This window comes from Myxine glutinosa, chromosome 5, assembly GCF_964187855.1.
Source record: "Myxine glutinosa chromosome 5, kmMyxGlut1.1, whole genome shotgun sequence".
Taxonomy (NCBI): Eukaryota; Metazoa; Chordata; class Myxini; order Myxiniformes; family Myxinidae; genus Myxine; species Myxine glutinosa.
The window spans coordinates 200439635-200453664 of NC_136265.1; the positions used below are offsets into that span (position 1 = coordinate 200439635).

Here is a 14030-nt window from a genome sequence, read left to right on the forward strand (position 1 = left end):
CCCGGCGGTAGGAGCCGGTGTGTGGCACGTGGGTCCCACTACCATCACAGTGCGGAGATTGTATTTGTTGTGTAGCCTCGAGGAGGCGTGGCCAGATCTGGAGGGGAGTGGCGTAGGGCGTGTCCTTGCCCATCTGAGCGAGCTTCACTGAATTGATAAAGAATGCAATGGTATTGTACCTGTGACGCTGCAGTGTAACCTACCCTCCAGAGGGCTGTTGTAAGCAGTAAGTTACAGTATGTGCTTTGTGCAGTCTGTGCATAACTGGAGGTTTTCATCTATTTAATACGTATGCAAATTTGAGTGAATTCTCCAGACTTCCAGCCCTTTTTGTGCCAATTTACCTTTTCTCAGTCAAATTTAAAAGATGTCCCCTTGTTTTACAACTCGAAACGTTCAATGATCTTTAACAATTGGTCTCATTTTGGTTGTACAGTGATGAGACCACAAGGTGCCATCGCGGACATCCTGGCCACGCACGTACCCACCTCGGTTCTGTAAATATTTCCCTTTCACCTTTGATGGTCTCCTGTACACAGGTAAACATACAAATTTTAATCAAAACATCCATCGACCTGTATATGTGTACACATCAGTTATTTCTTTATTTTTGGAACTGTACATCAATTGATTCCAATGACGTCGGTTGTTGATTCTACTTTTTAAAAGTTGAACTTTTTGTTTAATTATTATTATTATTATTATTTTTTCGAACGTGCGTTCAAATCCTCCTCCTCGCGTGGGCTCCTCGCGCAGTCCAAGCTCCGCCCACATAGGGAACCCCGCGAGGAAGACCCTCGGGGGCGGGGCCGATATGCTGAGGGAGGGTGTGAACCAAATGGTAAGTGAGGCACTGCATTTGAAGGGACGCTACGAGCAGCGGAGCCACAACGACATCCACGGAGACTCCGAGACTGTAATCGGTGGTGGCGGCACGGGTTTCGGGCCGTGATAAATGGCGCCGAACCTCCTCTGAAGAGGTACCGACGTCATAGGTACTATGTTGCATTCAGATCCCGCTTCTGCGTCTCCTTCCGCCCCTCTGTCTCGCTGGGCGGCGAGTGCCGGTCTCGACGTGTCCCGGCGACCGGGACACCCCGCGGACCCCACGGGAACTCCCTTCCGACGGAACCGCCAGGGTACCGACGGAACCGAGATTCCAGGTTCGCCGTGCGAGGCTCGGAGCGCCGGAGGGGACTTCGCGCCCAATGAGGCGAACGTGCCGGGCGAGGATCTCCCCCGTGAGGCCGCGGAGGATTCGGAAGGTGGAGGGACCAGGAGCGACGTCGTGAGCCGACGGCAGGTGGACGAGGAGGGCGGGAGACGGACGGTAAGAACACTGTCCTGATCCGGCTAGCCTGCGTGCTTATGACGTCATCAGCGAATAGAGTTTGTGTTTGGCGGTGAAAGCGACGTCATGCTCTGTGTTTCGCAATGGATTTCAAATCCGTCGTGTTCTCAAAACGGAGCAAAAGTTGCAAAACTTTCTATCCGAAGGTTCTTATCGCAATCTTAAGAATCTTTCCGCGTGAACCAAACACTGCGAAGCCGATGCGGTTGCGTTTGTGGAGCGGCGCCCTGATTGGACGAACGGTTGGATGCCGGGGGGCGTGGCTTTTGTTTTAAAAGGGGAATCCGATGACACCTGATATTGAAAGTATTGCTCGGTAGTGTAGTGGCTCTGTATGTTTCGATGTGGTGACCAATTTGCAAAGTGCGACCTTTTTCACCTTGTTAAAGATGCATCCCGGTCATATATAAAATTTTAATACTTTTTAATATACTAGGGCATTGCCCGTACGTGGGTGCCCGTTCCTTGCCAAAAAAAAAAAAAAACGCTACCCGTACGCTCTACCCCGCCCGTACGCCCGTAAACAAAAAAAACAACGCTCTTCGCTTCCGCCCTTCGCTCTGACTGAATTGGGAGAAATAATGCGCATAAGAAATCGAATTACGTACCGTAATGGCGGTCAGCTCGTAACGCGCTCAGCTCCGCTCGTCTCACATCGGCCACGCCTACGCAACAAAGCGTTCTGTGATTGGCTGCCGGAAAGCGTGCTGCCGGACAGTCTTCACTGTCCGGAAGTTCGCAAATCGCAGTTACGATGAATCGTTTTAATTTAATCGCAGTTTGAATTCGTTTTAAAACATAGTTTAACGGCAACATAGTTTTCCAACGTGAAATAAATGAATACGCTGTCAAATGTGCCGTCCGAGGCAGAGTCTGATCGCCACGTTTGGCACACGTGATAGCTCGCTGCTCTCTGATTGGTTGAATCGTTTTTTGGACATAGCTCGGTAAGTAATTGTCCGATTAATATGAAACCTTGAAAAGGCACATCCTCGGGTCCCCAGCAATATACCTGGCAAGTTTCAAGTATATCGGACCCGTGGTTGTCGAGAAACAGCGGTCACAGACACACAGACACACAGACACACAGACACACAGACACACAGACACACAGAGATTACTGGAATTATAGATAGATTGCAAGTCATACATGAGTCATATATGAAATTATGTCAGTCAAATTTGACGAGTTTTCCTTTTTTTTGTAAACCAGACAGCTGTGCAGTTTTACTGTACAACTTGTAACAGCAAACAATGGTAATAAACACAGAAAGCTTAATGTTACAGATGTTATAGTAGTTCGGTAGGACCAGTTTGATGTAAACCCCCGTTTATTACCTCCGACAACGAAATTGGATGCAGGTAATGTCTTCACCCACTGTCTGTCTGTCTGTTTGTTTGTGAACAGGATATCTCAAAAACGTTGTGGACGGATCCGGACGAAATTTGGTGGAGAGGTCGGGTGTGTGATAAGGAAGAATTGATTCAATATTGGTGAAGATACGGACCCGGATCTGAGAATTTAAAAAATTAATTATTCACCATCGGTGGGGCTAAAACCGATATATCGCAAAAGGTTAAGGACAGAATCGGCCCAAACTCGGTGGACAGATTGTATGTGTGACGAGGACAAAATGATTCGATTTTGGTGAGGATCTGAATGCGGATCCAGACAAGAAATTTTTTCTATATACGAGATTCTTCACCATTGAGAGCCAAAGGGCTAAACACCGACACATAACATATTTCAAAAGTTAAGGACGGATTCAGACAAACCACGGTGAACTCGAACGGCAGTCAGTACAGAGCATACCTCCGCCTGGTTGGCCATGTCACTCAATGGTGGAGAAGCACTTAAAAAAAAAAAATTCTCATGTCCGAATCCATATTCAGATCTTCACCAAAATCGAATCGATTAGTCCTTGTCAGACACCCAACCTGTCCACCAAGTTTCGCCCAAATCCGTCCACAACCTTTTGAGATATCCCGCTATGTATCGTTTTTGTCCCGATCTCCCAATGGTGAAGAATCAATTAGATAATCAGAGTAGCCGGATCCGAATCCGGATCTTCACCAAAATCTAATAATTTCGTCCTTGTCGCATTCGCTACATCTCTACCACGTTTAGTCCGAATCCGTCCATAACTTTGACATATTTTGTTCACAAACAAACGGACAAACAGACAGGGGTGAAAACATAACCTCCATCCTCCTTTGGTGGTGGAGGTAATGAGTTGGACAGGTGACAAGAACAAGCCAAGTAGATTTTGGTGCAGGTCCGAATCCAGATTTGGCCCATCAGTGGGATACAAACCGTAAACTCTGCAGCCTGGCGGAGGTCTGACGACCGAGTGCCGTTCTAGTTAAAAACTGTTTTAAAAAGGCACAAGACTGATTACACAACCAGAAAATGGACCAAAATAACCAGGTGGTTCCACCTACCTCCTCACCAACCCCTTGACCTTTCTCCCTTCCTCTTCCACTTGCACGATTCCAGCCCCCCCCCCCCCGACCTTCCCACTCCTCCCCTCCACCTTCCCCACCCCCTCCTCTACACCTTCCCACCCCCCCCTCTCCACATTCCCACGCCTCCCCCTCTCAACCTTCCCAACCTCCCTCTCCACCTTCCCACCCCCTCCTCTACACCTTCCCACCCCCCCCCCTCTCCACATTCCCACGCCTCCCCCTCTCCACATTCCCACGCCTCCCCCTCTCAACCTTCCCAACCCCCCTCTCCACCTTCCCCACCCCCTCCTCTACACCTTCCCACCCCACCCCCTCTCCACATTCCCACGCCTCCCCCTCTCAACCTTCCCAACCCCCCTCTCCACCTTCCCACCCCACCCCCCCCCCCACTCCACCTTCCCACCCCCTTCCTCTCCACCTTCCCATTCCCCCCCCCCCCCCCACACCTTCCCACCCTGCCTCCCCTCTCCACCTTCCCACCCTTCCCCCTCTCTCCACCTTCCCACCCCTCCCCTCCACCTTCCCAACCCCCTCCTCTACACCTTCCCAACCCCCCTCTCCACCTTCCCATCCCCCCCCCCTCCACCTTCCCAGCCCCCCCCACTCCACCTTCCCACCCCCTTCCTCTCCACCTTCCCATTCCCCCCCCCCCCCCACACCTTCCCACCCTGCCTCCCCTCTCCACCTTCCCACCCTTCCCCCTCTCCACTTTCCCACCCTTCCCTCTCTCCACCTTCCCACCCCTCCCCTCCACCTTCCAAACCCCCTCCTCTACACCTTCCCACCCCCCCCCCTCTCCACATTCCCACGCCTCCCCCTCTCAACCTTCCCAACCCCCCTCTCCACCTTCCCACCACCCCCCCCACTCCACCTTCCCACCCCCTTCCTCTCCACCTTCCCATTCCCCCCCCCCCCCCCACCTTCCCACCCCGCCTCCCCTCTCCACCTTCCCACCCTTACCCCTCTCCACTTTCCCACCCTTCCCTCTCTCCACCTTCCCATCCCCCCCCCCTCTCCACCTTCCCATCCCCCCCCCCCTCTCCACCTTCCCATCCCCCCTCTCTCCACCTTCCCACCCTTCCTTTTCTCCACTTTCCCACTCCCCCCCCCCTCTCCACCTTCCCATCCCCCCCCCCTCTCCACCTTCCCATCCCCCCCCCCTCTCCACCTTCCCACCTCCTCATTATCCTGCCCCTCCTCACAATGTCCCAGAGTCCTGGCACTGTTCCCAGCTCATGTAGCCTGGCCCGCTTGCCAACATGCGATTTCCATGGGGTTTCCCATCAGCGGCTTCATTTTCCAACCGCGGCAACTCGACGCGCAGCGAGATTACCAATGTTTCTCAGAACCATGCCAATGGAAACTTCAAGAGAACGCCCCTTTTGAAACTCTCAAAACAAATGTGAATTCTTTCTTACCGCATTCACTCTCCACATACCACACACCCCCTTTGGCCTTCCTCGAGGCTACACCTCCTCTTCAACTTTCCGCCTGCCTCTTCCCTCCCCAAAGGTATGAACAAAATCGCTGAGTTATGGCCTTGGTGACCCGAGGGCTTTGACATGTCCCATGAGGCCATGGCTGCTTGAATCTTCATTTCCACCAATAGAGCGAATGTTGGTTGCAGCTTCAGTGGTAACAGGGACGCGGTGTGTTCGAGCAAAGGAGTTGGGACAGTTCATCTAAAATACTCAGATTATCGTTTACTATTTGAGAATGAACTCACATGCATAACCTGCTCTGCAATTACTCATTGAGGAAGTTAAATAACCACGTTAACCCCTCAATTACTCATTGAGTAAGTTAAATAACTCAAAGTTAACCCCTGCAATTACTCATTGAGTAAGTTAAATAACTCCACGTTAACCCCTCAATTACTCATTGAGTAAGTTAAATAACTCCACGTTAACCCCTCAATTACTCATTGAGTAAGTTAAATAACTCCACGTTAACCCCTGCAATTACTCATTGAGTAAGTTAAATAACTCCACGTTAACCCCTCAATTACTCATTGAGTAAGTTAAATAACTCAAAGTTAACCCCTGCAATTACTCATTGAGTAAGTTAAATAACTCCACGTTAACCCCTCAATTACTCATTGAGTAAGTTAAATAACTCAAAGTTAACCCCTCAATTACTCATTGAGTAAGTTAAATAACTCCACGTTAACCCCTCAATTACTCATTGAGTAAGTTAAATAACTCCACGTTAACCCCTGCAATTACTCATTGAGTAAGTTAAATAACTCCATGTTAACCCCTCAATTACTCATTGAGTAAGTTAAATAACTCCATGTTAACCCCTCAATTACTCATTGAGTAAGTTAAATAACTCAAAGTTAACCCCTGCAATTGCTCATTGAGTAAGTTAAATAACTCCACGTTAACCCCTCAATTACTCATTGAGTACGTTTAATAACTCCACGTTAACCCCTCAATTACTCATTGAGTAAGTTAAATAAGTCCACGTTAACCCCTGCAATTACTCATTGAGTAAGTTAAATAACTCAAAGTTAACCCCTGCAATTACTCATTGAGTAAGTTAAATAACTCCACGTTAACCCCTCAATTACTCATTGAGTAAGTTAAATAACTCCACGTTAACCCCTCAATTACTCATTGAGTAAGTTAAATAACTCAAAGTTAACCCCTGCAATTACTCATTGAGTAAGTTAAATAACTCCACGTTAACCCCTCAATTACTCATTGAGTAAGTTAAATAACTCCACGTTAACCCCTCAATTACTCATTGAGTAAGTTAAATAACTCCACGTTAACCCCTCAATTACTCATTGAGTAAGTTAAATAACTCCACGTTAACCCCTCAATTACTCATTGAGTAAGTTAAATAACTCAAAGTTAACCCCTGCAATTACTCATTGGGTAAGTTAAATAACTCCACGTTAACCCCTCAATTACTCATTGAGTAAGTTAAATAACTCCAAGTTAACCCCTCAATTACTCATTGAGTAAGTTAAATAACTCCACGTTAACCCCTGCAATTACTCATTGAGTAAGTTAAATAACTCCACGTTAACCCCTGCAATTACTCATTGAGTAAGTTAAATAACTCAAAGTTAACCCCTGCAATTACTCATTGGGTAAGTTAAATAACTCCACGTTAACCCCTCAATTACTCATTGAGTAAGTTAAATAACTCCAAGTTAACCCCTCAATTACTCATTGAGTAAGTTAAATAACTCCACGTTAACCCCTGCAATTACTCATTGAGTAAGTTAAATAACTCCACGTTAACCCCTGCAATTACTCATTGAGTAAGTTAAATAACTCAAAGTTAACCCCTGCAATTACTCATTGGGTAAGTTAAATAACTCCAAGTTAACCCCTCAATTACTCATTGAGTAAGTTAAATAACTCCAAGTCAACCCCTGCAATTACTCATTGAGTAAGTTAAATAACTCCACGTTAACCCCTCAATTACTCATTGTGTAAGTTAAATAACTCCACGTTAACCCCTCAATTACTCATTGTGTAAGTTAAATAACTCAAAGTTAACCCCTGCAATTACTCATTGAGTAAGTTAAATAACTCAAAGTTAACCCCTGCAATTACTCATTGAGTAATTTTAATAACCACGTTAACCCCTCAATTACTCATTGGGTAAGTTAAATAACTCCACGTTAACCCCTCAATTACTCATTGGGTAAGTTAAATAACTCCACGTTAACCCCTCAATTACTCATTGAGTAAGTTAAATAACTCCACGTTAACCCCTCAATTACTCATTGAGTAAGTTAAATAACTCCACGTTAACCCCTCAATTACTCATTGAGTAAGTTAAATAACCACGTTAACCCCTCAATTACTCATTGGGTAAGTTAAATAACTCCAAGTTAACCCCTGCAATTACTCATTGAGTAAGTTAAATAACTCAAAATTCCATGTCATATTATTTATGCTGCAGTTTTGACATTTTGCATTCATAAACTAGAATGGCACTCAGTAGAGTGCATACCACTGGTAGGCTGAACAGTTTACGTTTTGTATCCCACCAAATCTATTTGGCTTGTTCTTGTCACCTACCCAACCTGTCCACCTAGTTTAGTCATAACTCGTCCATAACTTTTTTTTTTTTTTTTTTTTTTAATATCACTTTTCACCCGATCTCTCAATGGTGAAGAATCACTTTAAAAATTTAATAATTCTCGTATCCGAATCCATATTCAGATCTTCACCAAAATCAAATCGATTGGTCCTTGTCACACACCCGACCTGTCCACCATGTTTCGTCCAAATCTGTCCATATCCTTTTGAGATATCCTGCTCACAGACAAACGGGTGAGTGAATACATAATCTTCGTCCACCTTTGGTGATTGAAGTAATAAATCATCACCAAGGTAGAGCAAATGAACCCTAATGTATTAAGTAATTTATATTTTACAAGATTCTCCACTAAAATTAAAATGGCGTCTCCTTCCCATGGCACGAACATGTCAAACCAGGCAGGGATTCATGGCTCCGACAAAAGCCCGTCTATCTTTGATGCTATTTAATTTTGCAGTCTCACAGCAGACAGCATACCTTTTGGGTTTACCTGCAAAATCCCCTGATACACGATGTGTTATTTGTTGTTTTCATTATAACAGAATGTACCATGGTGTATTATTCGTAACACCACATTCCAGGAATGTTGGGAAATGCTTCTTGCAGTGGGGTCGTCACGGAGCTGTCCAGTTTGGATTGTATCCTGACCTCACTATGTAAACTCTGCTGTCTCGCTGGAAGGCTCTTGCACCAATGAGCACGTCGTCGGTCATGGTACGTGGCGTTAAGCCGGGTGCCCACGTTTTTGCATCGCCTGGTGGACGTTGTACAAGGATCCCAGGTTTTGGACTGGCCTAGATTCCTGCCTTACTGCATCCCCTGGAAACGCCATGTTGAACCGCCCAATCCATTTCCTTATCCATGAACCACTTTCGGCAGTCCCTGACTCCTTGGAAAAGGTGGCAATCGGGATTGCTCCGTTCCATTTGCCATTGCCTTCACACAAAGCTTGCCAGAGCACGATGCTTGCGGTATGAAATTATTAACACTAGTGAGGTACCTGTGCTACGCACGGGTGGGAGGCCAGAAGCAAACAGACAATGCAGAAACGGCGAATGCTAAAGCATGACACCAATAAATTCCACATTCCTGTAGCACCTTCAGTTGCACGTCAGACATGGACAGCAAGTCCGTGAAGGACTTCCATGAAAAACGTACCCGTTGGCAAACAAACGGGTACGTTTCTTCCATACCCAGTCAATGGTGTATCTGCATATGGCGATCCGCAAATTCACGTTTAGAAAGTAGAAACCGTCACGGCATTTCGTCATTCACTTGAGCTCGATATCTCTTTTTTCATTCCAAACAGCATAACTCCAATCACAAATTAAATAACATTAATATAAAAAATAAACTTTTAACAACATTCGTGACATAAACAAATATTTCAATCCTGATGTGAAGTTCCGTACGGTTGGGTGAACACAATTACGAATTCAAAATCGTAATTGTATTCACTAAATTCCAATCATCAATTGGTACTTTAACAAAACGATTAACACGATTAACGTTTAACGATTTAACATTACGATTGAATGACGATTGTATTTGGATATTATCAAACCCGCACATTTCCGTCATCTGTCCACTTCCGCATTCGCGGGAGGTTCATAATTCTCATCAAAATCTAAACAGTATTTGTAGAATTTCAATAAAAGCCACATCACTGTTCATATCGGTAAATATTATTCCATCGTGTTTGGAAAAACTGGAAAATTTGAAAATTGGGGGAAAAAATTGGAAAACATTACAGCCTATTTTACTCCAAGGGGTCCCAGGAATACCCACCCAAAATATCGTTGCGATCGGTTGAGCCGTTTTTGCGGTACCTTCGAACGGACGGACGGACATTTGGTGAATTATAGTAAGATGAGGTTTGTGAATTTCATTTGCTTTGTAATGGAAACTTGATAAAGCACCTGCTGATCCGAGTGTTTGTTAGCGTGCTGCGACAGCATACAATGGAAAATGTGTTTGATCTGGGATTGTGATAAAGCAGGCGTGGTATGGTTCGGCTTTGTCTCTGGTGGATAAACTAAACTAACACCATGAGCCTGATTGATAAATAATTGATGAGAAGGACATTGTGTGCTGAAAGCTGGCATATGGTATTTGGCAAAAAGACCGTCGGGAATGCAGTCGTACTGTTGGGAACAGAAAATGGCAGACAACTGAGTGCCACCGGCTATTGCTTAGGCTCAAGATGAAACACGTTTCTCATGCTGATGGAAAGAAAGGCAAACTGCAGTGAGAGTGTGTTTAGGCCGTTCTCTGGTTATAGTATAGTTTGCATTTACAACAATGCAATTTATTTTATAACAAAATCTTTGCTTTATTCGTCCATCCATGTGCAGCGGGATACAGGGTTTTCCAATTGCGTCCAGCGCATAATGTTTGAGTGCAAAGCAGATGCGGACGGGCTTTGCATTTTGACATGATTGAGGTGATTGTTTCAAAAATGTTTTACTTTTTATTTTATTTTTCAAAATAAGTAAAAAAAAAAAAAAAGTTTAAATTAATAAATAAATAAATAATATAATAATAATAAATCAATAAATAAATCATTTGATTCTAATAAAAGTTTAAATTAATACATTTTAATAATTTTTTTTGAGTTTAAATAAAAGTTAATAAAATGCAAAAATAATAAGACTGAGTTTCATGGAAGACCAGAAGGACAGAAAGGTGATGTTGACACAACGATTAGATGGAGGGATCTATTGTAATACATGGGAGGATGGAAAAATGGGGAAGGAATGAACACTCAGGCATCATAAGTAGGAATGTACAGACATGGCCAGGACATGTTCTTGTTCCTTGTATACATAAACTGTCCCAGACCCTTTGGAAACCCCTTATTTATTTTCCTTTTTGCTGATTACTCCATATTGTGTCACCCATTACCCCCATCCGACTGACTGCAGGTGCGTCACTCTTTACCCATTTGGAATTGATTAGTTGCTGGTGTGATTAATCTAATGGAAGATGAAGAAGATGGAAAACTCTGTGTCACCATGTTATGGAAGGATCATCAAACGAACCCACCCATCTAGTTCCATGGTCAAGTACAGGAAGAGGTTCAGTCTCTTGAACTTATAGGCCTCACCACCTGTTGAGCCATCCATATAACAAAGCTGGCCTCCAAAGCCTGCCCAGACTAGGAATCCTTTGTCGTTCAACGTCTTTCTTTGAAAAATGAGAACACAGCCTACAAGGCCTCTGTCTGCAATTTGCAATTCAATTAAGTATTGCTTTCTCCTAACATCACATATGTCTCCTGGATTCTGTGGAATCTAAAACTCGTAACATTATTGGAAACACCTGTGATGAAGCCGAATCACAAGGCCTGTTGCTCTCACATAGAGAACGGGCAGTGGCGGCCTGTTTTTAAAAACTCTCCTCCAGTCTAGCTTCCTCTGTTCTGAGCTTTCCGACTCCCCCCTACCCCCCCCACCCCCCCCCCATTCTTCACAGACACATCCCTTCCTCCATTAACCCTCTCCTGGTTAATCTTCCAACATCCAGGCTTTCTGCCCAACTCCACTATTTTTCTTTCATCTTTTCCAATATGTCAAACTGCCTTTAATTGCACTCTTCCCTTCAAAGCTGCCATCGCATCACTGTTTTCCACATCCCAAAAAGGCCTTTTTACGCTCGCTCTCTCTCTCTCGCTCTCCCCTTGCTCTTCCAGGAACCTAGATTATGTATACAAAAAGTGGAATAGTTAACTGTGTGCGTACAGGATAAGATGGAATAAAATATCAGCAATAGGAATCGCGATAGCATGAGGCGGCGATGGTTTGCTATTTTTTAAGAAGGGGAGGGAAGCGCATGATTGCACAACCTAGGAAGGCGAATGCATCCATAGTCCAGAGGGCTCAAAAGAGTAGAGGTGAGCAGTTCATCCAGATTGGGGAAGGTAACAAAGCTGGGTTGCCAGGTGAGTGAGTGTGGCCTGGTTGGGCTCATGAGAGGGATGCAGGTGAGACGAGACCAAAAATTGTGTAATAATAAAAACTCCTCAACCTCCATGCTGTCTGCCATGGGAGAGGAGGAGGCCTCGTACCTCAGCCTCCTGTTGAGTTTCTCCCTTTACCTTCAGGGCCTTGCGTTACACTACTTCCAGGTGTATGAAGTCCAATCTGGTGGCATCATCCCACAGAGGACATCCATACCCCATGCCACCATGACAAATAATGCTTTGTACACTTTTGTAGTTGAGAGGAGTTGACGAATGACATGGTCCTGCAGAGAATTCCAATATGCCTTCCCACTCTGGAGGGCAGATGTGGTTTGTTGGATACATGTGATTGGCCCAGAACAGATCATGGCACATTGTTAATCTAAGGAGCTATGAAGACTGAACTTCTGCCGGAGGTTGATTGTAGAAGTAAACGGGAGGGTTACCGATATAGTGTTTATCTAGACACATAGTAGGAAACACCTGATGAGCTAACTGGCAACTTGGAAAAACAAAACATTTGCAAAATGTCACCGAGCAACAAACCAACAAACAAAGCAGCCAAGAATGCAATCGATAAACAGTCAGTAACTGGAGTAACCTGGATATCAAGAACGTCAACATAGTCACTCGCACCCAAGGCAGGTGCAGAATGAGGGAGATGTGCCGAAGGCAGGTGCAGAATGAGGGAGATGTGCCGAAGGCAGGTGCAGAATGAGAGAGATGTGCCGAAGGAAGGTGCAGAATGAGGGAGATGTGCCAAAGGAAGGTGCAGAATGAGGGAGATGTGCCGAACGCAGGTGCAGAATGAGGAAGATGTGCCAAAGGAAGGTGCAGAATGAGGGAGATGTGCCGAAGGAAGGTGCAGAATGAGGAAGATGTGCCAAAGGAAGGTGCAGAATGAGGGAGATGTGCTGAAGGAAGGTGCAGAATGAGGAAGATGTGCCAAAGGAAGGTGCAGAATGAGGGAGCTGTGCCGAAGGCAGGTGCAGAATGAGGGAGATGTGCCGAAGGCAGGTGCAGAATGAGGGAGATGTGCCGAAGGCAGGTGCAGAATGAGAGAGATGTGCCGAAGGAAGGTGCAGAATGAGAGAGATGTGCCGAAGGAAGGTGCAGAATGAGGGAGATGTGCCAAAGGAAGGTGCAGAATGAGGGAGATGTGCCGAAGGAAGGTGCAGAATGAGGGAGATGTGCCAAAGGAAGGTGCAGAATGAGGGAGATGTACCGAACGCAGGTGCAGAATGAGGAAGATGTGCCAAAGGAAGGTGCAGAATGAGGGAGATGTGCCGAAGGAAGGTGCAGAATGAGGAAGATGTGCCAAAGGAAGGTGCAGAATGAGGGAGATGTGCTGAAGGAAGGTGCAGAATGAGGAAGATGTGCCAAAGGAAGGTGCAGAATGAGGGAGCTGTGCCGAAGGCAGGTGCAGAATGAGGGAGATGTGCCGAAGGCAGGTGCAGAATGAGGGAGATGTGACGAAGGCAGGTGCAGAATGAGGGAGATGTGCCGAAGGCAGGTGCAGAATGAGGGAGATGTGCCAAAGGAAGGTGCAGAATGAGGGAGAAGTGCCAAAGGAAGGTGCAAAATGAGGGAGATGTGCAGAATGAGGGAGATGTGCCGAAGGCAGGTGCAGAATGAGGGAGATGTGCCGAAGGCATGTGCAGAATGAGGGAGATGTGCAGAATGAGGGAGATGTGCCGAAGGCATGTGCAGAATGAGGGAGATGTGCCGAAGGCATGTGCAGAATGAGGGAGATGTGCCGAAGGCAGGTGCAGAATGAGGGAGATGTGCCAAAGGAAGGTGCAGAATGAGGGAGATGTGCCGAAGGCAGGTGCAGAATGAGGGAGATGTGCCGAAGGCAGGTGCAGAATGAGGGAGATGTGCCAAAGGAAGGTGCAGAATGAGGGAGATGTGCCGAAGGCAGGTGCAGAATGAGGGAGATGTGCCGAAGGCAGGTGCAGAATGAGGGAGATGTGCCAAAGGAAGGTGCAGAATGAGGGAGATGTGCCGAAGGCAGGTGCAGAATGAGGGAGATGTGCCGAAGGCAGGTGCAGAATGAGGGAGATGTGCCGAAGGCAGGTGCAGAATGAGGGAGAGTGCAGAATGATGGATGGTGAAATACGTAATGATGAAAACATTGGGAGGTTTATTCTGTGAAAGGCAACACACACAGAATTTTATTGGGTTATT

The 14030-nt window shown here is 45.9% G+C and overlaps 1 protein-coding gene across 2 annotated transcripts in view; it reads left to right on the forward strand.

Annotated features, from left to right (window-relative positions):
• The first annotated feature begins 843 nt into the window (after positions 1 to 843).
• Positions 844 to 14030, forward strand: part of LOC137428274 (inositol-trisphosphate 3-kinase C) — a 61545-nt gene continuing 48358 nt past the window's right edge. The window contains exon 1 of one of the 2 annotated variants that reach the window (XM_078779365.1): positions 844 to 1330. In XM_078779365.1, the coding sequence (XP_078635491.1) occupies positions 1001 to 1330 (330 nt within the window). In that variant the 5' untranslated portion in view covers positions 844 to 1000. Of the gene's footprint in view, positions 1331 to 8541; positions 8597 to 14030 lie in introns of those variants that run through there. The other variant, XM_078779367.1, reaches the window with a different exon arrangement.